Source organism: Toxotes jaculatrix, chromosome 22, assembly GCF_017976425.1.
Source record: "Toxotes jaculatrix isolate fToxJac2 chromosome 22, fToxJac2.pri, whole genome shotgun sequence".
NCBI lineage: Eukaryota > Metazoa > Chordata > Actinopteri > Toxotidae > Toxotes > Toxotes jaculatrix.
In genome coordinates, this window is record NC_054415.1 from 13,824,998 (window position 1) to 13,852,236 (window position 27,239).

The following is a 27,239-nucleotide window of genomic DNA, read 5'->3' on the forward strand; positions in this document are numbered from 1 at the left end:
ATTTTTGTTCCTCAGTTTAAAAAACACGACGAAAAATACAAAGCATTAGCTGCTACGAAGCATATTATATTATGACATGCTGCTAAGGTGAAACACAAGTTAGACAAATCGTTTTGGTCAGGCGAACTCTACAGCTACCAGTGTAAGGGTCCTCCGAGATTCGTGTGGAACAGTTCTGTTGCAGGAGTTAGCAGAAGAAGTGAAATTAGTAGCTTTAAAAATTTAACTTTCACGAGTTTGGATTAATGCGAACTACTGAAGGACACTGAAAAGCCATGTATGCATATTTTATTGTTCAAAGCAGCTTTAATATAAGCTAGTTTTAGGGAGACGGCATGTTGTCATTGCTACCATGTTAGCCACACAGCTATACAGGACGCTTTATGGCATTACTGCGTAGACAATTAACAATTTTTTTTAAATGTAACAATACAGTTTTTAAACAGAATATCATGTTCGTATGCTTATCATCAAAACCTTTAATTATATTTTGACTAGAATATGGTAAAAAGAACCTAAGTTCAAATGTCCACTTACTCAAAAGTCCTATGATGACACCTGTGCAAGCTCCATTTCCTGAACGAAGACCGTGAAATGTAACTGAAAGCTCTGAAACCTAGTAAAAAAATCTTTAATTTGTTTACTAGTTTTTTATTTATTAATCAAAGCCAATATAATCAATCAGTTAAGATGAATCAGTGATTGATGTGAAGGAAATTTGGCTTTTATGGACACACGTTTGTAATGTACAATAACAACCCCCTCTCGACCTTTGAATGTTGACTGTGGCATCCTTTACTTACTATATAGATATATTTTTTAAACTCTGTAAATTTTCATGCACATCACTGAGGCAGTGAGGTTATTATTGAAGAGGATACTAGAAGGTCTGAGAGGCCCTATATTCTCTGGCAGTGCTGTTATTTCTTTATGAGTGGGTTTAATTTTAGCGTGGTTCATTTTATTCATATCTTTAAACCAAAGAAAGTCATCTTCAATAAGTGTGTGAAAACAGAACAGTAACATTCATCTTCTGTGGGTTTATCAGTCTCCATATTTCCTGATTTCACAAATAAGAAATTGTTTCAATCCAGCAGCAAAAGCTATATTCAAGCTATAATCCCTGTGATAAAGAGAAATTATTCTAAAAACTGGTCCCATGTCTGTGTGTTGCCATTAGAGAGTCTGCCTTTGCTTTATAACCATTATGAAGGAGGATCTGTGGCAGGACTGTTGTATTAGATTTAGTTGTCTGATAACTGAGTATATTGTTATGCTGGAGACCCACAGTTGTACCTAGTCAAGCTGATTTTTTTTTTTTTTTGCAATATTGCAGATACAAAGTGGCAACAGTCTCCAGTTTAGGCAACCATTGCTACCTTGAGTGTTTTTATTTATTTATCATATCTAACTTTTCATTTATTTTACCTTAGCAGATATAGGCTTCCTAAAGACATAAACCCTTTCATGCATAGTGGTCACTGCAGTGGACAGCTATTCAAAAGCTGTTCTCTTGTAAATGCATGGGGTTTATTGTTATAGTTGCATATCAGCCAACACAGTGGATGGTTGTGCACCGAAGCAAAAAATGCCGACAGATTCCATGATACTGCATGCACATGAAAAACAAGTATGTCTGCATGCAGTGTCTTCTGCCCTGGATGCTTTGCCAGTGTCCATAAAAGATAGATGGGGAGTGGAGATGAGCAGGACATGATTATGTGAGAGGAACAAAATTTAAATTGCATTGCTTTTTTCATGCCTAAAGAGGGATAAAATCACTCTGGGAAAAAATGACTGAGGGTTTCATAATTCCTGCAGGAAAGGGTTAAAACAGACACTGTGCTGTTGCAGTAAACCAGTCGAGTGAAGACAGGAAACATTAGTCTTCACTGCATTTTGCTTTTCTCTTTTCTAAAAACTGTTTTTCAGCTGCCATGACTGTAGTAATTGGATTCGAAGGCAGTGCCAATAAGATCGGTGTAGGAATCATCAGGGATGGTGAAGTTCTTTCCAACCCTCGACGGACTTACATCACACCTCCTGGTCAAGGCAAGTCAGAGATCTGTTAAAACGCTAATCTCGCCTTCTCTTTACCAGTCAAGGTCTAACAATCCTGTGTGTGAAGGTGACAGCATGTTTTTTTTTACCCATCAGGATTCATGCCAAGTGACACAGCTAGGCACCACCGTGCTGTAATACTGACTGTCCTGAAGGAGGCGCTGGAACAAGCAGGGCTGAAGCCTGCAGACATCGACTGTGTGGCGTACACCAAAGGTAACATAAGATCCTGTTTGTTCATTGTGTAGTAGAATAAGATTTAACTTGTCAGAATGAGGATTTCCTTGTACTTTTACAAACCTTACAAGTGTGTACCTGTGTCATTCTTAACTACTTCACCCCAGATAATCCTGGGAGTTGTCTTAAGACATTACAGTGAATCCCTGGATGGAGGCAGAGTTTGCACTTTGACCTTTCTTTTGGGTTTCTAAATTTAATTCAGAGTTAGTGAAAACATTTCTTCACAGTTTATGATCCACTGTATATATATTCTACACCTGATTATTACACAGTTCACTGAAACTATCTCAGTTACACTGACTACGGTATTAAAACCCAAGTCAGCACTGTTCCAACCCACATAACTTTGTGTGTGTCGCAGAAGGCAAAACTTCAAACCGACAGGCTGACGTTACAGTCTCTTTCAAACAAAGACAGAACAACTTTTATCATCCCAACATGAAAAACCTTCCCTCTCTCTTGTTGTTCAGGTCCTGGTATGGGTGCCCCCTTGGTAACGGTGGCTCTGGTGGCTCGTACAGTGGCACAGCTCTGGGGGAAGCCACTCCTCGGTGTCAACCACTGCATTGGACACATAGAGATGGGTCGGCTCATTACCAAAGCCAACAACCCCACCGTGCTTTATGTTAGTGGAGGGAACACACAGGTTAGTTTGTCTTATTCCAGAGGGAAAACTGCTTCTTTGTGACAGTGTTACACTGAGCTCCAAGTAGTTTGTTAGATACATATGTGATTGTACTATTGTCCATTTCTTCCTGCACAGGTTATTGCATATTCAGAGCGGCGCTATAGAATATTTGGGGAGACCATCGACATTGCAGTTGGCAACTGTTTGGACAGGTTCGCCAGAGTTATAAAGGTCTGTGTGATTTTTGTCCTTATTATAGCAGTAATTTGTCTGTTGCTGTGTCTGTTAACACTTCACTCTGCTCATCTGTTTCTCAACTCAGATTTCCAATGATCCCAGTCCAGGCTACAACATTGAACAGATGGCCAAGAAGTGAGTGGTTTACAAATACAATTATACATTATCTGCTCCTTACTGACAGCTAAACAGCTGAGGTAGTTGAGACTGTGTTCTGTGCTTGATTTTTGTATTTTTACGCTACGTCTCTTTGCTTTTTGTCCCTGCTGTTAGGGGCAGTCAGTATGTGGAGTTACCATACACAGTTAAAGGAATGGACGTCTCATTTTCAGGGATTTTATCCTACATTGAAGTGAGTGTTGATTTCTGACTCATTATCTTTTGATATGTTGCAGATATTAATTAGGCAAATTCTGAAACTGCTAGTTAAAGCCACAATTTAATGTTTATTACTCCATCACTCATTCATTTGGTTCATGATCCTTAAAACGTTTTTCTCCTTTGGTAGGATGCTGCCCATAAGATGCTGAGCTCTGGTCAGTGTACACCAGAGGACCTGTGTTTCTCACTGCAGGTACTAAGGACCAACACACAAAGTTGGTCTGTTAATATGGTGCTGTTCTGCATGGTGGATCACTGTAGCTCAGTCCAAAAAAAAGATCTGCAGACCTATTTATAGAAGCCAGTTGTAAGCTAAAAGGCTTTGATTCTTGTTGGGGTGTCCGTGGCCTCAAACTCCATGGGGACACAACAGTCTTCATTGACAGTGATAATGATAAGGGCTGCAACTTACTATTATTTCCTCAATTACGATCCATTACTTGTTTGGCTATAAAATGTCTAGTTCCCCTGCCCAGGGTGGCATTACTGGATGTCTTATTTTAACCATTCAGTCCAAAACCCAAAGATATTTGATTTAGCATTATGTATAATAAAGAAAAGGAAAAGAACATCTGAAGAAGCTGGAACCAGCAAATGTTTGGCATTTTCACTTTAATAATGGCTACAATGATATTTTACTGTCAGAATAGTCACTGATTCATTTCCCGTCAATTGACTAATGCATTAATCCATTAATGCTTGCAGCTCTAATCATGGTATTATACCGAGTCCGTGTTCTCTGCAGGAGACAGTGTTTTCCATGCTGGTGGAGATCACAGAGAGGGCCATGGCTCACTGCGGCTCCCAAGAGGTCCTCATCGTCGGCGGCGTTGGCTGTAAGTACATCAAAGAGACGCTAAAAGGAAAAATCCAATCTAACACACGTAATCCCTGTGAAAGGTACATGTGGTTCATGTCATATGAGCCTCTGGGTCCGTCTTTGATTAGTGTGCTTTCTGGGTCGGTGATATTTCCAGTGGCTACAGGGGAAATGTCTCAGTGACAAAAAGAAAGACAAAAACAGTAAATGTCCTGAAGTGTGACAGAGTGAGACTTTCTAGAGCTGCAAGTTTATCAGTCAGACAGAGACACATGTACCACAGAGGAGCCTGGGTACACTACTGTACTGTAAACTGTTTCCACAGTTGTGAAATGCATTGAAATCACAGTGTGAGTCTAAGGTCGCCCATATTTCCTCTGCATGTACCTAGAAAAACAAAGGGAATGCCTGTGCAGTGGAATAATCCATAAAATGTAAATGATCACTGCAATAAATTCATTTGTATTCTTCTTTCAACTCTCTGACATCGGCCTTCACTATCAAACAGTTTCATTTAACCCAACAATTATATTTCAGGGTTTCTGGTTTACTTCTGGTGAAATGCACTAAGCTAATTGGACTTCCTGTTAACTTGAATAGTTCTACCTTGCTCTTGATGTTAAATTATCGTCTGTTTGTACATACTTCAAACTTAATTGTACTGTCTCAATTGCTTTAAGTTGTTCAGGATAAGAACATTAGCCTGAAATGTTTATGTGCCCTTACTTTAAAGGATAATTCTATGATCAATTAAAAAACAATCTCCCGTTTGTAATCACACTGAGGAGAATAATTTAAGCTTCATTTATTCACCAGAGGATTTGATCTGTGTTTATATGATGAGTCCAGTCTGTGCAGAGTCTCAGAGCTCTTCTGTCCTCTGCAGGTAACCTTCGTCTGCAGGAGATGATGGGGGTGATGTGTGAGGAGAGAGGAGCCAAGCTGTTTGCCACAGATGAACGGTAAACCAGTCCGTCCACACTCAGCACAGTCGGTTTCATTTACATTGAAATTACAATGGAGTTCAGATTCACACAAGCGGAATATCCTGAAACTTAAACCACTCTCATTCAATTTACATACAGTTTAACTGGCTCTTCTGTCAGGTACTGAGGGTTTTAATGTTCAAGTGTTGAAACATAAACTCCACACCTGCTGGATTAGCAGGACCGGAACACCCCACACACCCTCCAGCAGAGTTTCTACAGTGTGGGCGGTGGACGTGCTGTTACAGAAGCTTTTCCAGTGTGACAGGAGTAAAATTCAGGGTGGAAACACTTAGTTATCTGAAATACTCATGCTAAACATTCACAACACCAAACCTTTGCTTTTGAATTTATAGTATTTACTTCAAATCACACTTATCAGCCAATTTAAATGCATGCTATGTTTTAGTTTTAGTTTTTTCTTCTCCCAGACTGCTTATAATTGTAAACAGTAATGTAAATGTGTATATGATTTGCAGTAAACCAGTGCTGTAGGGGCTGATTGCTTGTCATACGTTAATGTAGTCTGTAGCTTTCTTGAGAGCATTATCCAAACAACTTCACACTTGACATTGTACGTCCTCTGCAGTGCACCCGTGAAGTTTGATGTTGATTGGATGAGTGTTTGCAGACAGTGATTCCTCCATTGTTAGTTAGATGAGCTGAACGTGCAGGGGAACAATGCAGAAATGTCCTTAAAAAACCCTTGTATGAAAATGTGAAATGAGCGTCTTTTCTCTCCAGCACATGCCCTCGCTGCTGAATTCCTAAAGTAGCCTGGGATTTCACTCTGGCAGGAACAGTGTGTTCCAGATCCAGTCCAGATAACACACTGTTCACTTTGTGCCACAGATTCTGTATAGACAACGGAGCAATGATTGCTCAGGCCGGCTGGGAGATGTTTAGGTCCGGTCAGGTGACGGAGCTGGAAGACTCGTGGATTACACAAAGGTAAACTCCACATTAGTATTTTTTTTAGTCTTTCTAGACTCTGCTGTTATTTGTCTGTATCTTTCCTCTACTTCTGCATCCTTCAGGGAAATGATGCCAATTGTAGAAATCCACCCTGCATGCTTGTGATTTAATGATCTAGCATATTAGTCCACAGAACTGGATCCAAGTTGCTTTCAGTGTCCCCTACCTGAAGAGACTTTACTAATACAGTTAACGATAGTCCTTCACCAGCTGACTCTTTGTGATGAAAGTAATGAATCTTAAAGTACAGTAGGAGAAACTAATATAATACCTTGTTACCTGACCACATTTCATGTTTCTCCTGTTGTAGGTACAGAACAGATGAAGTGGAGGTGACGTGGAGAGACTGACTGATGGACTGAGCGACGCAGCTTCTTGGTGCCAATACGTTGTTGCAGCAGGTCTGTTATGACAAACTTTCTACTCAAATTAAGCATTTTGCTTGTAAGGACAGCGAGATGTTGTGAGGTTCCTAGTTGTTGTTTACTTTGTGTTAAAAGGATAAGTTTGGTGATATTCTGTTTTTTTCGTAATGTCAGCTAATACCATGAAAAGACCAAACCCAACACTGAATTGACCATTGCTCTTGTTTGAGTAGCATTTGCTTAACGCTACAGTTAAATTTAAATGTTTGGGCCATTCAGTAGGAATGAATTGGGCTTAGGGGCTGAGAGCCACATACAGAGTGGAGAAGTCAGAAGTTATCATAAGATTAACTAATATTTCTCTGGGTTTTTCATGGGTCTTTAAAAAAAAAATTACAAAAAATACATAACATCACCAGCTTCTCCATTTAAAATTGCTTGAGGGAACTTCACTCTTTGGTGTTAGTTGCAAATACTTCACCAAACAATGGTGAAGAGGTCACCATCTCCTGCACACAGTCAGGTTTACGGTGGCAGTGAGATTTCAGACACTTTGTTGCCAAAACCTATGAAAAAAAAAAAACAGCGGGAACAAGCTCATCAATTTATTCAATTTTATTGAGCAATATCGTTCACTTACATTCTTCCTCCTTCTCCAGTGTAATTTTTTATTCAATAAATTTTCTTTTCCCAAAAAAAAAAAAACCAAAACAAAAAATAAATGACACGATGAGATCCCTTATGGATTCATGAGTAACATTCGCCCGATTAGGGAACCAAATAAAAACATAGAAAGGAACACAGCATTAAGATCTAACAGGGGTCAAGGGTGAACTCTACTGTGCCTTTGACTACACCCTTCTGTAAACTGAAGACATGGATGCAGATGTCCTCTGCATACGTGAACCATAACTCAAGCAGGTACAAGACATTCTGTTTCTAATCGAGAGGAGGGAAGATAAATCACTCTGGTGGTGGTGAGGGTTTCTCGCACACAGGGATTGGTCACAACAGATTTTTTTTTAACAAAGTGCTTGATTGACCACTCGCTTTACAGAGGAAAAAAATAAAGGTTAGATAAATCTGCAGCTTTCAAAAGGGGAAAGAAAAAAAAAAAATTAAGTTACAGTTCCTCAGAGATTATTTTAAAAAAGACCAGCTCTACACATACAAGCTAAAAATGGTAATGAGAGGTGATGAAAACACATGTGGTTAATTAAGGCAGGCTCTCCGTAAGGCATTAAAAAAAGTCCATTGCTGTAAGATCTCAGAGGAGTTAGTCCAAAGTGTCTGAGTGTGGCTTTGCGTGAAGACATCATCCTGAGTGCCGTGTGTGTGTGTGTGAGAACAGGACTCAAAAAGTTGTCCATCTTTACATGTTGTAATGTGCATGTAGGCGTGTGTTGTGTGTGTTCATATATGCTTTGGGTTTCACACACTGCTAGGCCGGGTGCACCTGGGTGTCCTTGTACCACACAATCCTTCTGGGATCTGGAAAAGAGAAAAAACATCAGCGGGAGACTCTGAGGAACAGAGGAAGACTGTGTTTAAAATACCAGTGATTATATAATCATGGATTTACCAAATAAATCAGTAAGGACTGTCTGTCTCATCACACTGAACTGGTAACACTTGAGTGCCTCACTGTATACAATGGCTACAAATTCAATCAAGCTTCTAACTGGCACCATTTGCTGTCCACTCTATATACATACATTTTCTTCATATGATGGGTAAGGTATTCTAGGATTAGACATGTGGCCTTTTTGTGTAATTGTTTTCAACAACCACAGATCCACATGGTACAATCGGAGTGATGTAACTGACAAGGTGGCTCTCAAAACAGACTTAACTACAAAACATTGCCATGACATGTCTTAGCACTTCTAAGGAGCTAAAGCCAATTTCACAATACTTCAAAACACCACTGTGTCAGAGGTACGCTCCTGAGTCTTGCCCACATTTGTGTCGAAGAAGCAGCATGACAGCACCAACCACTTTACTCTTTGAGTTGGCTTACCTTTTTTCTGTCTGTTACAAACAGCATTCCATTCTGAGGACAAACAAACACAGTTATCATTAGTGATAATGGACTCAAATTACAATTTGTAATTCAAATAAAAAGAAAAACATGCACTATGTGTTCAAAGCTCCTGATATAACTCACCTCTATTGTGATAGTTCAAGGCCTCCACTAGATGGCGACAGCTAAGCAGCAGCTTCCCGTTGTTCTCGTCCACCTCTGGGCGTGTGTTTGGGGTGACGGAGGTAGTGACAGGAATTGGTGTTTCTCCAGGGGCCTGGACTGTGAGAACTGTGTCCATCTGTAAGTCTTCTGACTGTTTAGCGTCTGTGGGCTGAGGCGGGAGGCCGTCTGCGGCAGGGAGAGGGCTGGAGCCCTCTGTGACCGGCCTCGCCTCACTGATGAAACTGAGACCCCACTGGTTCTGTAGCAGCACGCCGATGGCAGGGCGGTCCTCCTCCAGCGTTCCACCTACTGCTCCCGCTTTCACCTTGGAAGCGTAGCTGACGGCAGGCTGCAGCTTGGCGGGGCTGTCCTGCACTGGGAAGGCAGGCGGGGGCTTGAGCAGTGACAGACTGTCCTCCACCCACCTCTCCTTCTGATTAACCTTTTGTGGCCGGTCACTTACTCGGCTGACCCCCTTCTGACTTTGCCTACGAAGGCTTCGTCCTTTGTGCTGCTGACCCTTGCGTTCTTTTTCCCTACGGAAGCTGAAGGCGTGTGTGTGTCCAGGTCCAATCAGGTCACCCTCAGGCGAAAGCTGTCGGGGCTGCTGGTCACCTCCAGAGATGCAGCCTCCACCCCCACCGCCTCCACAGTTTCCTGAGCCAGGGGACAGGCGACGATTACGGATGTGGGGCTCAGAGTTATTGGCTGAAACAAGGACTGCTGGATCACACAGGGTATCGGACTCACACACAGTGTTGCTGGCTTCCCATGTACCTGAAAGAAGAGAGAGAAAGTTAACACGTCAGTCAAATATCTGCTGTTGTCACGTTTGAACTAATAAAATGAATAGAGACTGAACAGCTAGAATGAAACACCTCATGGAGTGTGTTTTCAGCTGGGAGTACTCACATGACAAATCACAAAAGCTCAAAATCCGAGTTAACTGTAATGAAAATAAACGCGCTTATACTATTTACAGTAGGAGCTTCAAATACATCATCTCTGGAATCTCCCGACAAGTATTTTACTGGTTAAATATCAACATACACGTTACCTTAGCAATCTTCTATCAATGTTACACGACATTGTATGTATATGTGCCAGTCACACATGATAACCCATCATAAAAAAGGGAATGACTGGTTATCTAGGTATTTACGGGAAGGATCACAAACTGGTTGTATGAAGTACTTCGCCATAGGTAATAAGGGGGAAACTCCGAGTCTGTGGCTTGTGGGGTCACGGGTGTGGGGCCAGCACTCACACGAGCAGTGAGTACACCCGGCCTGAACAGCGTGCCCGATCCTCGGCGCCACATCTCATTAAAACGGGTGAGGTAGTTCACTAGCCCCGCGAGCCCAATCTCATAAACCATGACAGAAATTACGAGAAACTGACTGTACAGGCTTCCCTGTCTCTGACTAAAACAGCAACTTGGCCGCGTTATTAGCGCCTCTTCGGATTGAACAAAATGTTATGATTCATGTCTGCGGTGCTGGCATGCAGCACCTGTGTTAGCAAACTAATTAGCAGCGTCATTGTGCGGCGAAGTAAACTCGACGGTTTTACTCCTCTGCCGTTACGACACGGTAAGTCTAGTTCAACAACGTCTCAGCCACAGCTGCCGTCGAGGACACGGCTTCATTTTTACCACATAAAAAATCCAAGGCTAGTTAGCACGTTAGCCGAAGTCAAAGTTTCGTAACCCCCCCATTCAAAGCGGCGAGCAGGCTAGCAGCGCTGCTAACTCTGTGGCTAGACAACAAAATAACACCTCTGAAAGTGACGAATTTCTGTCAAATGTATCGAAAAAGTTGTACACACTTACCTGTCTTGATATGCATGTCTTTTCGTTTAATGTGTCGCGGGAGCTAAACCGTTTAGTAACTTTTGTTTACAGCGTTTAGGTAACGACAACTCGCTGGATGAGTCTTGTGTGGCCACCCGGAAGCGACACGAGAATGTGGGTGGGACAGGAAGTCCGTGCACCTAAGCGGTCCGGCGGGAAACTAGGAGGGAATTCAATATCTAAATCGTATTATAATGCCGATAACTCATGTAATGACCAGGTGGTAACAGTCATATCTGTGCAGATGATAGAGATTCTTTCTTTAAAAGGTAGACGTGTTAAAATGGAGCTATATTGATTTTCCTAGTTTTAATACTGGATACACAGCCATTTACTCTCGTGTTAAACTTTATGTAAAACACCTGAACACGGGGGCCTCTCTGGCTGAGACTCGTCTTCTGTCAGATGTTGAAAACCCAACTGATTTATTTACTGACTACTATTTACTTAGACATCCACAATGTAGGAAGGAGCGCAACAGCAAGTCCTTCATCTCCTCTGCTGTCAGACTGTACAAGTCAACTGTTTGGTTGTATACTGGTCTGGTCTAACATTTCATTTGTATAAATATCTATATCTATATATATATATGTATACTGTATATAAATACTGTATATATATATATATATATATATATATATATATATATATATCCCACAGGATCCTACTCTTGTAACTTTACTCTTTTTTCTTTAGATTGTAAATACTATTTTTTTGCACATTTTTCTTCATACTTGAATCGCATGCACACTTCTACACTTTATCCTTTTCTTTTCTCCTGTTTTTGCTTGTGAGCTGCCAAACAACTGAATTTCCCAGCTGTCAGATCAATAAAGTGCTATTTTATCTTATCTTATCTTATGTCAGTTAAATTCTGTTGGGCAGGTTCACTTTCTGTGTCTGTGGCTTGTTGGCCCTTCTTGTCACCTATGTTTGATGTCTATTAATGAGCTTTTATTTGTTTAGAGCTCTTTATTATGTGTGTACAAGTCCAAATAAACTCTGTTGGGTTTCCTCTTTTTATATTTCTTAACTGTTTTGCATAAACATTTCCCAATGAGGACTGTTGAATGGATTTGACAGTTTTACTCTGCATGAACTGAAACAATAAGACGTCTCATGAACCTTAAACACTAATAAAAGTGAAATCAATGTGATGGGAAGGCCACAGGTGACACACACCTTGGAAAGAAATTCACTGTGGCCCGTTTGAAGTAGGGAACTTTTGGTAAACTTCATATTGTAACATGGTTATAATGATCATGTTGGAAGACAGTTGACAGCAGATTCACTGGTTGACTTTGTTTGCTTTTGAACACACCTTATATGACATATATAGTTTGCATTATCCAGATTCAGACTGACCCATTGCACTATTGATATTTGTGGCAAAAAAAGTAGTTCTGTTGGTTGTGTTGTTGTTCTGTAGTGCCTGAGAGCAGAGGAAAACCAAAGTCAGATTCCTTGTGTGTCTGCATACATTTGGCCAATAGAACTGATTCTGATTGAAGTCTATAATGCATAAAGCCATGGAGTCAGACTGAAAGTAAACCCCTGGCAATCTGTGATCATTTCAAACACCTGTTCTGTGTTGGACCCCCGTCCTCTGACACCCGAGGCTCCGACACATGCGCGGTAGCTCATGAAGCAGTTGTATCGAACCACTGTGCCAAGGTGTGGTTTGGTCACGTGAGTAGTGACGTTTGAAGCACTTGAGTGACGTTCGAAGCAGTTGAGTGCTTCGAATCGCCTGATTGGTTCGGTTTGTTATGTGAATCACGGCGGGATCGAGTGTGTTCAGGGATAATATATCTATATAGTGGCGGTCATTTGAATTTTTCTTTGCCGAGTAGGTTGGTTTGTTGCGGTTGTTAGGTGTTAGTAGTAGCAGTGTTGATAACGTATTTTTGGAGAATCAGTGTAGATAGAGCAATAGATTTATAAAATGAATTATAAAATAATTATCAAATTATCAAATTAGATAGATAGATAGATAGATAGATAGATAGATAGATAGATAGATAGATAGAGAGTTATATAGATAGGTTTATAGATATATAGTCCTATGGGTTTTTTCCAAGGCTGGGGAAATAGTCTGTAAAAGAAGAAACCGTTTGAGCCCAAAAACTGTAGAAAAACTGTTATTTCTTAATAAAAACGCATAAACAGTTACACAAGCACACCCACTGCCCTGTTCTTTGAGCAAACTGCCCTGTTTCAAGCACACCCTCTTTACCCACGTACACATAAACCTCTCTACCAACGATGCCCATAACATACCATGATATAATCTGTATTTGCACCAGTACCATGTGAAAATTACATTTTGTATTTGTTGAGCACATCTCATGAATGTACCAGAACTATTTCAATGTTTTACAACACAATATATAAATGAAGATTATGTAGGGTTACAATAAGCCATGCCAAATAACAATCATGGTCTTCTATTATTATTATTATTATTATTATTATTATTATTATTATTATTATTATTATTATTATTATTATTATTATTATGAATAATCCCGTCAGAGCTGCGTGTTATTTCGCTCATGAATTAGACATTTGGAATGAGATCACATTTGCCATCTGGGGACTGAACATCCAGTATTCAACATCTTTTAAGCTATGGACTATTTAGACTTGTTTTAGGATAGCTCACGATTCATAACACAAAATATCAGGCCAAGTATATCGCTGTTTCCTACAACAATCAGACGTGTCAAATAATATAGCCTATGTATTTAATATATATATTTAATATTTGTATTTTATTGTGTCAGCTTGAAACCATACAAACATGTAGTGTAGTCGAACAAGAATGTGCATGGCGAATCAAATCCCAATCAATGAACCAATAAATGACACATCTTGATTGCACTTCATTTTATTGACCACTAGATGTCCTAGTCGAGCACTATGTCATTGAAGCCTCGGGTAATGAACTATTTTTTTGAATCAGGTGTCGAAGCTTCAACAAAGCCTCGATCAGCCATCACGAGACGTTACTGCTGCTTTATGAGGGCAGTCACCGCAGGCCCCTCCTACCACTTCAGCCAATAGTCCCGTCCAATCAGAATCCAGTTTGATCCGCGCCAAAAAATCAGTCGCACCTGTTGCCCATGCGCTGATCAAACCCATGTGACCGGGGAGGAGAGCGCTCAGCCAATAGCAGGGCAGAATTTTATGTCTGCGGCTTATAAGGCGTAGGTGTGGCGGTGGCTCGAGTTCGCCGTGGAATACTGGATTATTCAGTCATGTTGTTTTTTGTCCAAGCTCTTTTTCTGGTTAGTGGAGTGAACTGAACTCGTCACCTGTAAACAGATGAATCCTGTGTGTTCATGTTTAACTGGTTATTTGTTATTGTACTTTCCTGGCGAACAGTGAAAGCTGTGGCTGAGAGCAGAGAGACGATTCAGGCCTAGTGGAGCTGGAACTTCGGCGTGAGCCAGAGACAGGCGGTTCACCTGTCCGGAGCAATCGAGAGGGAAAATGGCGGATGTGGAGGCCAGGTAAGGCCCGCGCAGAACGTTTAAAATGCAAAGCTTGAGTTGATTTGTGACCAGAGGCTAACATGGTTGATTATGTGCCGGATTTCCGCACGATGGACGAAAGGATCCAGCGAAGCAGCCGGGACCATTTGGGAGAAAGCACCGCGCTTGGCTTCGCTCATCGGCTCTACACTCATGCGCTCGTGTGTGTGGGATTTGAGTGTTGAAGTGCAGGCTTGTGTCTTTAGCTCGGTTGAGATGGGCTTTGTAACCAGTATACCCACTTCGGAGTTTAGGACTGGCCAAGTGTTGGCTTAGTTGTGGATGGATTCAGTGTATGGAAGGCAGTCGGGCCTGCTAGGTTTGGAGCGCGCCTTTTCTTTAGCTGGGCCGTTGCGGCAGTGTTGTCTGTAGGTGGAAGCATATATGCAGTTGTGATCCAGACACAATTGTGTAAATGTGGAAGCCTATGGGCAGATAGTGGTAGTATTAGGCATAATTGTGGGTAACTGTTGGTGTGGATGGCCCTGGGTTGGGTGTAGGGTGTGTGTTCAACAGTGTGGATGAGGCCATGGCTAGTGTGGGGCATAGCTAGGCCCTCAGCTGCACCTTGAAGTGTTGCTGAATGTTGAAAATTACAGGTTTAATATCCAGTGTGTGTCTGTATGTGCGCCTGTGCCTTCTCTGCAGGAAGGATGAGCTGCTCTAGAGGATCATCAGAGGGTAAGAGAAAGCACATAAATCAACTTTGCTCAGTGTTTTTACACTTAAACATGTATCTGTGGGTTTAGCAGGTAGCTGCATCTGGCAGAGTGGGGCTCCAGCTTGGATGAGGCTGTGGCCAGTGTGGAGCTCAGGTAGCCCTGTTGCAAAATGTTTAAAAAAAAAAAAGGTAAGGGCCCTGCTGCAGCTGGAAGTCAAGCAAAATATTACAAGTTCAAGGACTGACTTGATGAGTATCCAAAACCAATGTGTTTGTGTTTTTCATCAGGAGAGAGGAGCTGAGTGAGACCAGGTGAGCAAGAACCACATTGTAGTCTTTCTACACTTATGCATGCACTAATTTTAGTGTGAGTGAGAAAGAGAGACATAGTTGTAGGTGTATGTGGGGTGGAGCCAGTGAAGGTGCTGCTGGTGAGGAGAGAGCGCCATCCTGTGGGAGTGAGGGACACACTGTGGCTGTTTTGTGTTGTCAGAGCACTTTGTGGTAAGCGGATTTAAAAAATTCAAGGGCTGTTTCAAACATGGTTTGTGTGCTGATGCTTCCAGTTTGTGTTTCTCTTGCAGGATGGCAGAGCTTATTTGGAGAGCCATGAGAGACCAGGTGAGATGTTGCCTGTTGGTTAACATTGTTTAGTGTTTATACACATGCATGCATTAATTTCTGTGTGTTTGTGTTTATGTAGTTGTAATACTTTGAGTTGTAGGCAACAGTAAATTTTTAGACAAATAATATGTAGATCAAACAGTGTAGACTGTGCTGTGTGGATGCCAGATTCTCAGGCTGTAAACTGGGTTCTTAGATGTACCACTTAGACTGGATAGTTTTACAAACTGAGGTGTTGAATTCAATAGTAAGACTTCTGGGTAACCGTTAGCTGTACCACTTTGACTTTAGATGTGAATTAAATAAGTAGATGTGTGTGTAATAGTTGGCTTTATATGTCTGTCTTGTTTAGTATGAGCACATGTATGTTAATTTGGCACTGTGACTTTTAGACTATGGTGTGTGGACGTTTAAACCCAGATGTGATAGAGTGACAGACAGTTCAGTGCTTTTACACATACCCATTAATGTCTCTCTATCCAGGTGTATGTGGCAGAGTGGGGCTCCAACTTGGATGAGGCCATATCCAGGGTGGAGCTCAGGTACGCCCCCTGCTGTATGTGGAAGTGTAGCAGAATGTTTAAAATAGGCTTGATTATTTGTACCTGTATCTGATGTACAGTGTGTTCGCCTGTGCAGATGGAGGGACTGATCCAGAGGACCATGAGAAACAAGGTGAGAGCAAGCCTATTGGTCAGTGTTTCTCCAGATATACATGCATTAATTTCTGTGTGTGTGTGTGTGTGTGTGTGTTGGAAGTGCAGGCTTGTCTTCAACTCAGTTTAGATGTGGCTTTGTTCTGTATCCAGGTCCATTGGAGTTTGAGTCTGGCTGAGTATGGTCAAGCCTTAGTTGTGGATGGATTCAGTGTGTGTGAAAAGCACTGGGGTCGGTGTAGGTTTACAGTGTTTGTGCTTGTGTCAGTGTTTTCTGTAGCATATATGCAGTTATGATCTGGACACAACTGTGTATACAGTATTGTTCAAAATAATAGCAGTACAATGCTACTAACCAGAATAATCCAGGTTTTTAGTATATTTTTTGCTACATGGCAAACAAGTTACCAGTAGGTGCAGTAGATTCTCAGAAAACAAACAAGACCCAGCATTCATGATATGCATGCTCTTAAGGCTGTGCAATTGGGCAATTATTTGAAAGGGGCTTGTTCAAAAAAATAGCAGTGTCTGCCGTTGACTGTACAAACTCAAAACTATTTTGTACAAATGTTTTTGTTTCTAGGATTTAGCAATCCTGTGAATCACTAAACTAATATTTAGTTGCATGACCACAGTTTTCTATAACTGCTTCATATCTGTGTGGCATGGAGTCAACCAACTTGTGGCACCTTTCAGCTGTTATTCCACTCCATGATTCTTTAACAACATTCCACAATTCATTTACATTTCTTGCTTTTGCTTCAGAAACAGGGATGGAACCACTGTCTCGCAACGCTTTGGCTTCGAAAGATGGATACTGCGTCGAGCATAACATCACTGGTTGTGCAGGATGGAGGAGCTGATCAAGAGGACCATGAGAAGATGCATGTTAGTCAGTATTGCTCAATATTTCTGCATTGAAGGATTCAGTTGTATCTTGCTGGTTGTTTGTTTTTTTGTTTTTTGTTCCTTTGTGTTCAGCAGGTGCCTGCATCTGGCTGAGTGGGGCTCCAGCTTAGATGAGGCTTTTGCTGCAGGTGGGCGGAGCTGATCCAGAGGACCCTTTGAGACCAGGTGCATGAAGGCCACATTGTGCAGTGTTTTTACCAGTATGCATGCATTTGTCTTTAATGCACTTTACATAGGGCTTAGATTAGTTCTGGGGGAGGGGGGGGCACTGGGGTTTAACTAGGTTTAGAGTGTGTGTTTGCTATTTCCAGGCTGTTGCACCATTATGCAGTTGTGATCCAGACACAACTGTATATGTGTGGAAGCCCATCAGCAGGTAGTGTTGAAAGCGCAGGCTGTATTGTGTAGTTTAGTGTTGTCAGGCTTAGTTGTCGGTATTTGTCAATATATGGATGGCACTGGGGTCAGTGTGGGTTTAGTGTGTGTGAGACATACCGTAGTTGGTGCTTGATGGAGAATAAAACTTATGCGTGCGTTAATGTCTCCTCCTTTCTTTCTGGGTGCGGCTGCTTCTGGCTGAGTGGCCATCCAACTTTGAGGCTATGGGCAATGTGGAGCTCAGGTAAGGCCCCTGCTGCAGCTGGAAGTCAAGCAAAAATATTACAAGTTCAAGGACTGACTTGATGAGTATCCAAAACCAATGTGTTTGTGTTTTTCAGCAGGAGGGAGGAGCTGAGTGAGAGGACCAGGTGAGCAAGAGATGGATTCAGTGTGTGTGAAAAGCACTGGGGTCGCTGTAGGTTCACAATGTTTGTGTTTGTGCTTGTGTCAGTGTTTTCTGTAGCATATATGCACTTATGATTTGGACACAACTGTGCATGCAGTATTGTTCAAAATAATAGCAGTACAATGCGACTAACCAGAATAATCCAGGTTTTTAGTATATTTTTTTATTGCTACATGGCAAACAAGTTACCAGTAGGTGCAGTAGATTCTCAGAAAACAATGCTCTTAAGGCTGTGCAATTGGGCAATTATTTGAAAGGGGCGTGTTCAAAAAATTAGCAGTGTCTGCCGTTGACTGTACAAACTCAAAACTATTTTGTACAAATGTTTTTGTTTCTAGGATTTAGCAATCCTGTGAATCACTAAACTAATATTTAGTTGCATGACCACAGTTTTCTATAACTGCTTCATATCTGTGTGGCATGGAGTCAACCAACTTGTGGCACCTTTCAGCTGTTATTCCACTCCATGATTCTTTAACAACATTCCACAATTCATTTACATTTCTTGCTTTTGCTTCAGAAACAGGGATGGAACCACTGTCTCGCAACGCTTTGGCTTCAAAAGATGGACACTGCGTCGAGCATAACATCACTAGTTGTGCAGGATGGAGGAGCTGATCAAGAGGACCATGAGAAGATGCATGTTAGTCAGTATTGCTCAATATTTCTGCATTGAAGGATTCAGTTGTATCTTGCTGGTTGTTTGTTTTTTTGTTTTTTGTTCCTTTGTGTTCAGCAGGTGCCTGCATCTGGCTGAGTGGGGCTCCAGCTTAGATGAGGCTTTTGCTGCAGGTGGGCGGAGCTGATCCAGAGGACCCTTTGAGACCAGGTGCATGAAGGCCACATTGTGCAGTGTTTTTACCAGTATGCATGCATTTGTCTTTAATGCACTTTACATAGGGCTTAGATTAGTTCTGGGGGAGGTGGGGACGGGGGCACTGGGGTTTAACTAGGTTTAGAGTGTGTGTTTGCTATTTCCAGGCTGTTGCACCATTATGCAGTTGTGATCCAGACACAACTGTATATGTGTGGAAGCCCATCAGCAGGTAGTGTTGGAAGCGCAGGCTGTATTGTGTAGTTTAGTGTTGTCAGGCTTAGTTGTGGGTATTTGTCAATATATGGATGGCACTGGGGTCAGTGTGGGTTTAGTGTGTGTGAGACATACCGTAGTTGGTGCTTGATGGAGAATAAAACTTATGCGTGCGTTAATGTCTCCTCCTTTCTTTCTGGGTGCGGCTGCTTCTGGCTGAGTGGCCATCCAACTTTGAGGCTATGGGCAATGTGGAGCTCAGGTAAGGCCCCTGCTGCAGCTGGAAGTCAAGCAAAAATATTACAAGTTCAAGGACTGACTTGATGAGTATCCAAAACCAATGTGTTTGTGTTTTTCAGCAGGAGGGAGGAGCTGAGTGAGAGGACCAGGTGAGCAAGAGATGGATTCAGTGTGTGTGAAAAGCACTGGGGTCGCTGTAGGTTCACAATGTTTGTGTTTGTGCTTGTGTCAGTGTTTTCTGTAGCATATATGCACTTATGATTTGGACACAACTGTGCATGCAGTATTGTTCAAAATAATAGCAGTACAATGCGACTAACCAGAATAATCCAGGTTTTTAGTATATTTTTTTATTGCTACATGGCAAACAAGTTACCAGTAGGTACAGTAGATTCTCAGAAAACAATGCTCTTAAGGCTGTGCAATTGGGCAATTATTTGAAAGGGGCGTGTTCAAAAAATTAGCAGTGTCTGCCGTTGACTGTACAAACTCAAAACTATTTTGTACAAATGTTTTTGTTTCTAGGATTTAGCAATCCTGTGAATCACTAAACTAATATTTAGTTGCATGACCACAGTTTTCTATAACTGCTTCATATCTGTGTGGCATGGAGTCAACCAACTTGTGGCACCTTTCAGCTGTTATTCCACTCCATGATTCTTTAACAACATTCCACAATTCATTTACATTTCTTGCTTTTGCTTCAGAAACAGGGATGGAACCACTTTCTCGCAACGCTTTGGCTTCGAAAGATGGATACTGCGTCGAGCATAACATCACTTGTTGTGCAGGATGGAGGAGCTGATCAAGAGGACCATGAGAAGATGCATGTTAGTCAGTATTGCTCAATGTTTCTGCATTGAAGGATTCAGTTGTATCTTGCTGGTTGTTTGTTTTTTTGTTTTTTTATTCCTTTGTGTTCAGCAGGTGCCTGCATCTGGCTGAGTGGGGCTCCAGCTTAGATGAGGCTTTTGCTGCAGGTGGGCGGAGCTGATCCAGAGGACCCTTTGAGACCAGGTGCATGAAGGCCACATTGTGCAGTGTTTTTACCAGTATGCATGCATTTGTCTTTAATGCACTTTACATAGGGCTTAGATTAGTTCTGGGGGAGGTGGGGACGGGGGCACTGGGGTTTAACTAGGTTTAGAGTGTGTGTTTGCTATTTCCAGGCTGTTGCACCATTATGCAGTTGTGATCCAGACACAACTGTATATGTGTGGAAGCCCATCAGCAGGTAGTGTTGGAAGCGCAGGCTGTATTGTGTAGTTTAGTGTTGTCAGGCTTAGTTGTGGGTATTTGTCAATATATGGATGGCACTGGGGTCAGTGTGGGTTTAGTGTGTGTGAGACATACCGTAGTTGGTGCTTGATGGAGAATAAAACTTATGCGTGCGTTAATGTCTCCTCCTTTCTTTCTGGGTGCGGCTGCTTCTGGCTGAGTGGCCATCCAACTTTGAGGCCATGGGCAATGTGGAGCTCAGGTAAGGCCCCTGCTGCAGCTGGAAGTCAAGCAAAACATTACAAGTTCAAGGACTGACTTGATGAGTATCCAAAACCAATGTGTTTGTTTTTTCAGCAGGAGAGAGGAGCTGAGTGAGAGGACCATTTGAGACCAGGTGAGCAAGAGATGGATTCAGTGTGTGTGAAAAGCACTGGGGTCGGTGTAGGTTTACAGTGTTTGTGCTTGTGTCAGTGTTTTCTGTAGCATATATGAAGTTATGATCTGGACACAACTGTGTATACAGTATTGTGCAAAAATAATAGCAGTACAATGCGACTAACCAGAATAATCCAGGTTTTTAGTATATTTTTTATTGCTACATGGCAAACAAGTTACCAGTAGGTGCAGTAGATTCTCAGAAAACAAACAAGACCCAGCATTCATGATATGCATGCTCTTAAGGCTGTGCAATTGGGCAATTATTTGAAAGGGGCGTGTTCAAAAAAATAGCAGTGTCTGCCGTTGACTGTACAAACTCAAAACTATTTTGTACAAATGTTTTTGTTTCTAGGATTTAGCAATCCTGTGAATCACTAAACTAATATTTAGTTGCATGACCACAGTTTTCTATAACTGCTTCATATCTGTGTGGCATGGAGTCAACCAACTTGTGGCACCTTTCAGCTGTTATTCCACTCCATGATTCTTTAACAACATTCCACAATTCATTTACATTTCTTGCTTTTGCTTCAGAAACAGGGATGGAACCACTGTCTCGCAACGCTTTGGCTTCAAAAGATGGACACTGCGTCGAGCATAACATCACTAGTTGTGCAGGATGGAGGAGCTGATCAAGAGGACCATGAGAAGATGCATGTTAGTCAGTATTGCTCAATATTTCTGCATTGAAGGATTCAGTTGTATCTTGCTGGTTGTTTGTTTTTTTGTTTTTTGTTCCTTTGTGTTCAGCAGGTGCCTGCATCTGGCTGAGTGGGGCTCCAGCTTAGATGAGGCTTTTGCTGCAGGTGGGCGGAGCTGATCCAGAGGACCCTTTGAGACCAGGTGCATGAAGGCCACATTGTGCAGTGTTTTTACCAGTATGCATGCATTTGTCTTTAATGCACTTTACATAGGGCTTAGATTAGTTCTGGGGGAGGTGGGGGCGGCGGCACTGGGGTTTAACTAGGTTTAGAGTGTGTGTTTGCTATTTCCAGGCTGTTGCACCATTATGCAGTTGTGATCCAGACACAACTGTATATGTGTGGAAGCCCATCAGCAGGTAGTGTTGGAAGCGCAGGCTGTATTGTGTAGTTTAGTGTTGTCAGGCTTAGTTGTGGGTATTTGTCAATATATGGATGGCACTGGGGTCAGTGTGGGTTTAGTGTGTGTGAGACATACCGTAGTTGGTGCTTGATGGAGAATAAAACTTATGCGTGCGTTAATGTCTCCTCCTTTCTTTCTGGGTGCGGCTGCTTCTGGCTGAGTGGCCATCCAACTTTGAGGCCATGGGCAATGTGGAGCTCAGGTAAGGCCCCTGCTGCAGCTGGAAGTCAAGCAAAACATTACAAGTTCAAGGACTGACTTGATGAGTATCCAAAACCAATGTGTTTGTTTTTTCAGCAGGAGAGAGGAGCTGAGTGAGAGGACCATTTGAGACCAGGTGAGCAAGAGATGGATTCAGTGTGTGTGAAAAGCACTGGGGTCGGTGTAGGTTTACAGTGTTTGTGCTTGTGTCAGTGTTTTCTGTAGCATATATGAAGTTATGATCTGGACACAACTGTGTATACAGTATTGTGCAAAAATAATAGCAGTACAATGCGACTAACCAGAATAATCCAGGTTTTTAGTATATTTTTTATTGCTACATGGCAAACAAGTTACCAGTAGGTGCAGTAGATTCTCAGAAAACAAACAAGACCCAGCATTCATGATATGCATGCTCTTAAGGCTGTGCAATTGGGCAATTATTTGAAAGGGGCGTGTTCAAAAAAATAGCAGTGTCTGCCGTTGACTGTACAAACTCAAAACTATTTTGTACAAATGTTTTTGTTTCTAGGATTTAGCAATCCTGTGAATCACTAAACTAATATTTAGTTGCATGACCACAGTTTTCTATAACTGCTTCATATCTGTGTGGCATGGAGTCAACCAACTTGTGGCACCTTTCAGCTGTTATTCCACTCCATGATTCTTTAACAACATTCCACAATTCATTTACATTTCTTGCTTTTGCTTCAGAAACAGGGATGGAACCACTGTCTCGCAACGCTTTGGCTTCAAAAGATGGACACTGCGTCGAGCATAACATCACTAGTTGTGCAGGATGGAGGAGCTGATCAAGAGGACCATGAGAAGATGCATGTTAGTCAGTATTGCTCAATATTTCTGCATTGAAGGATTCAGTTGTATCTTGCTGGTTGTTTGTTTTTTTGTTTTTTGTTCCTTTGTGTTCAGCAGGTGCCTGCATCTGGCTGAGTGGGGCTCCAGCTTAGATGAGGCTTTTGCTGCAGGTGGGCGGAGCTGATCCAGAGGACCCTTTGAGACCAGGTGCATGAAGGCCACATTGTGCAGTGTTTTTACCAGTATGCATGCATTTGTCTTTAATGCACTTTACATAGGGCTTAGATTAGTTCTGGGGGAGGTGGGGACGGGGGCACTGGGGTTTAACTAGGTTTAGAGTGTGTGTTTGCTATTTCCAGGCTGTTGCACCATTATGCAGTTGTGATCCAGACACAACTGTATATGTGTGGAAGCCCATCAGCAGGTAGTGTTGGAAGCGCAGGCTGTATTGTGTAGTTTAGTGTTGTCAGGCTTAGTTGTGGGTATTTGTCAATATATGGATGGCACTGGGGTCAGTGTGGGTTTAGTGTGTGTGAGACATACCGTAGTTGGTGCTTGATGGAGAATAAAACTTATGCGTGCGTTAATGTCTCCTCCTTTCTTTCTGGGTGCGGCTGCTTCTGGCTGAGTGGCCATCCAACTTTGAGGCTATGGGCAATGTGGAGCTCAGGTAAGGCCCCTGCTGCAGCTGGAAGTCAAGCAAAAATATTACAAGTTCAAGGACTGACTTGATGAGTATCCAAAACCAATGTGTTTGTGTTTTTCAGCAGGAGGGAGGAGCTGAGTGAGAGGACCAGGTGAGCAAGAGATGGATTCAGTGTGTGTGAAAAGCACTGGGGTCGCTGTAGGTTCACAATGTTTGTGTTTGTGCTTGTGTCAGTGTTTTCTGTAGCATATATGCACTTATGATTTGGACACAACTGTGCATGCAGTATTGTTCAAAATAATAGCAGTACAATGCGACTAACCAGAATAATCCAGGTTTTTAGTATATTTTTTTATTGCTACATGGCAAACAAGTTACCAGTAGGTGCAGTAGATTCTCAGAAAACAATGCTCTTAAGGCTGTGCAATTGGGCAATTATTTGAAAGGGGCGTGTTCAAAAAATTAGCAGTGTCTGCCGTTGACTGTACAAACTCAAAACTATTTTGTACAAATGTTTTTGTTTCTAGGATTTAGCAATCCTGTGAATCACTAAACTAATATTTAGTTGCATGACCACAGTTTTCTATAACTGCTTCATATCTGTGTGGCATGGAGTCAACCAACTTGTGGCACCTTTCAGCTGTTATTCCACTCCATGATTCTTTAACAACATTCCACAATTCATTTACATTTCTTGCTTTTGCTTCAGAAACAGGGATGGAACCACTGTCTCGCAACGCTTTGGCTTCAAAAGATGGACACTGCGTCGAGCATAACATCACTAGTTGTGCAGGATGGAGGAGCTGATCAAGAGGACCATGAGAAGATGCATGTTAGTCAGTATTGCTCAATATTTCTGCATTGAAGGATTCAGTTGTATCTTGCTGGTTGTTTGTTTTTTTGTTTTTTGTTCCTTTGTGTTCAGCAGGTGCCTGCATCTGGCTGAGTGGAGCTCCAGCTTAGATGAGGCTTTTGCTGCAGGTGGGCGGAGCTGATCCAGAGGACCCTTTGAGACCAGGTGCATGAAGGCCACATTGTGCAGTGTTTTTACCAGTATGCATGCATTTGTCTTTAATGCACTTTACATAGGGCTTAGATTAGTTCTGGGGGAGGTGGGGACGGGGGCACTGGGGTTTAACTAGGTTTAGAGTGTGTGTTTGCTATTTCCAGGCTGTTGCACCATTATGCAGTTGTGATCCAGACACAACTGTATATGTGTGGAAGCCCATCAGCAGGTAGTGTTGGAAGCGCAGGCTGTATTGTGTAGTTTAGTGTTGTCAGGCTTAGTTGTGGGTATTTGTCAATATATGGATGGCACTGGGGTCAGTGTGGGTTTAGTGTGTGTGAGACATACCGTAGTTGGTGCTTGATGGAGAATAAAACTTATGCGTGCGTTAATGTCTCCTCCTTTCTTTCTGGGTGCGGCTGCTTCTGGCTGAGTGGCCATCCAACTTTGAGGCTATGGGCAATGTGGAGCTCAGGTAAGGCCCCTGCTGCAGCTGGAAGTCAAGCAAAACATTACAAGTTCAAGGACTGACTTGATGAGTATCCAAAACCAATGTGTTTGTTTTTTCAGCAGGAGAGAGGAGCTGAGTGAGAAGACCATTTGAGACCAGGTGAGCAAGAGATGGATTCAGTGTGTGTGAAAAGCACTGGGGTCGGTGTAGGTTTACAGTGTTTGTGCTTGTGTCAGTGTTTTCTGTAGCATATATGAAGTTATGATCTGGACACAACTGTGTATACAGTATTGTGCAAAAATAATAGCAGTACAATGCGACTAACCAGAATAATCCAGGTTTTTAGTATATTTTTTATTGCTACATGGCAAACAAGTTACCAGTAGGTGCAGTAGATTCTCAGAAAACAAACAAGACCCAGCATTCATGATATGCATGCTCTTAAGGCTGTGCAATTGGGCAATTATTTGAAAGGGGCGTGTTCAAAAAAATAGCAGTGTCTGCCGTTGACTGTACAAACTCAAAACTATTTTGTACAAATGTTTTTGTTTCTAGGATTTAGCAATCCTGTGAATCACTAAACTAATATTTAGTTGCATGACCACAGTTTTCTATAACTGCTTCATATCTGTGTGGCATGGAGTCAACCAACTTGTGGCACCTTTCAGCTGTTATTCCACTCCATGATTCTTTAACAACATTCCACAATTCATTTACATTTCTTGCTTTTGCTTCAGAAACAGGGATGGAACCACTGTCTCGCAACGCTTTGGCTTCAAAAGATGGACACTGCGTCGAGCATAACATCACTAGTTGTGCAGGATGGAGGAGCTGATCAAGAGGACCATGAGAAGATGCATGTTAGTCAGTATTGCTCAATATTTCTGCATTGAAGGATTCAGTTGTATCTTGCTGGTTGTTTGTTTTTTTTGTTTTTTGTTCCTTTGTGTTAAGCAGGTGCCTGCATCTGGCTGAGTGGGGCTCCAGCTTAGATGAGGCTTTTGCTGCAGGTGGGCGGAGCTGATCCAGAGGACCCTTTGAGACCAGGTGCATGAAGGCCACATTGTGCAGTGTTTTTACCAGTATGCATGCATTTGTCTTTAATGCACTTTACATAGGGCTTAGATTAGTTCTGGGGGAGGTGGGGGCGGCGGCACTGGGGTTTAACTAGGTTTAGAGTGTGTGTTTGCTATTTCCAGGCTGTTGCACCATTATGCAGTTGTGATCCAGACACAACTGTATATGTGTGGAAGCCCATCAGCAGGTAGTGTTGGAAGGGCAGGCTGTATTGTGTAGTTTAGTGTTGTCAGGCTTAGTTGTGGGTATTTGTCAATATATGGATGGCACTGGGGTCAGTGTGGGTTTAGTGTGTGTGAGACATACCGTAGTTGGTGCTTGATGGAGAATAAAACTTATGCGTGCGTTAATGTCTCCTCCTTTCTTTCTGGGTGCGGCTGCTTCTGGCTGAGTGGCCATCCAACTTTGAGGCTATGGGCAATGTGGAGCTCAGGTAAGGCCCCTGCTGCAGCTGGAAGTCAAGCAAAACATTACAAGTTCAAGGACTGACTTGATGAGTATCCAAAACCAATGTGTTTGTTTTTTCAGCAGGAGAGAGGAGCTGAGTGAGAAGACCATTTGAGACCAGGTGAGCAAGAGATGGATTCAGTGTGTGTGAAAAGCACTGGGGTCGGTGTAGGTTTACAGTGTTTGTGCTTGTGTCAGTGTTTTCTGTAGCATATATGAAGTTATGATCTGGACACAACTGTGTATACAGTATTGTGCAAAAATAATAGCAGTACAATGCGACTAACCAGAATAATCCAGGTTTTTAGTATATTTTTTATTGCTACATGGCAAACAAGTTACCAGTAGGTGCAGTAGATTCTCAGAAAACAAACAAGACCCAGCATTCATGATATGCATGCTCTTAAGGCTGTGCAATTGGGCAATTATTTGAAAGGGGCGTGTTCAAAAAAATAGCAATGTCTGCCGTTGACTGTACAAACTCAAAACTATTTTGTACAAATGTTTTTGTTTCTAGGATTTAGCAATCCTGTGAATCACTAAACTAATATTTAGTTGCATGACCACAGTTTTCTATAACTGCTTCATATCTGTGTGGCATGGAGTCAACCAACTTGTGGCACCTTTCAGCTGTTATTCCACTCCATGATTCTTTA

General features: G+C 42.1%; 2 protein-coding genes across 2 annotated transcripts; one reads left to right on the forward strand and one right to left on the reverse strand.

Moving 5' to 3' along the window:
• The first annotated feature begins 146 nt into the window (after positions 1-146).
• LOC121175947 (O-sialoglycoprotein endopeptidase) lies at positions 147-8,867 on the forward strand. The gene is made up of 13 exons (XM_041029835.1): positions 147-277; positions 1,933-2,052; positions 2,158-2,277; positions 2,772-2,947; positions 3,065-3,160; positions 3,252-3,301; positions 3,440-3,518; positions 3,675-3,740; positions 4,293-4,383; positions 5,254-5,329; positions 6,206-6,304; positions 6,639-6,729; positions 8,139-8,867. Exons 2-12 carry the CDS (start codon positions 1,938-1,940, stop codon positions 6,676-6,678), a joined length of 1,008 nt encoding a protein of 335 aa, XP_040885769.1. The 5' UTR covers positions 147-277; positions 1,933-1,937; the 3' UTR covers positions 6,679-6,729; positions 8,139-8,867.
• Positions 7,294-10,840, reverse strand: si:ch211-214j24.10 (uncharacterized protein LOC558894 homolog). The gene is made up of 4 exons (XM_041029838.1): positions 10,713-10,840; positions 8,861-9,658; positions 8,714-8,746; positions 7,294-8,184 (listed from the first exon to the last, which is right to left on the reverse strand). The coding sequence occupies exons 1-4, from the start codon at positions 10,726-10,728 to the stop codon at positions 8,135-8,137; spliced, it is 897 nt and encodes a 298-aa protein (XP_040885772.1). The 5' UTR covers positions 10,729-10,840; the 3' UTR covers positions 7,294-8,134.
• Between the last annotated feature and the right edge of the window lie 16,399 nt (positions 10,841-27,239).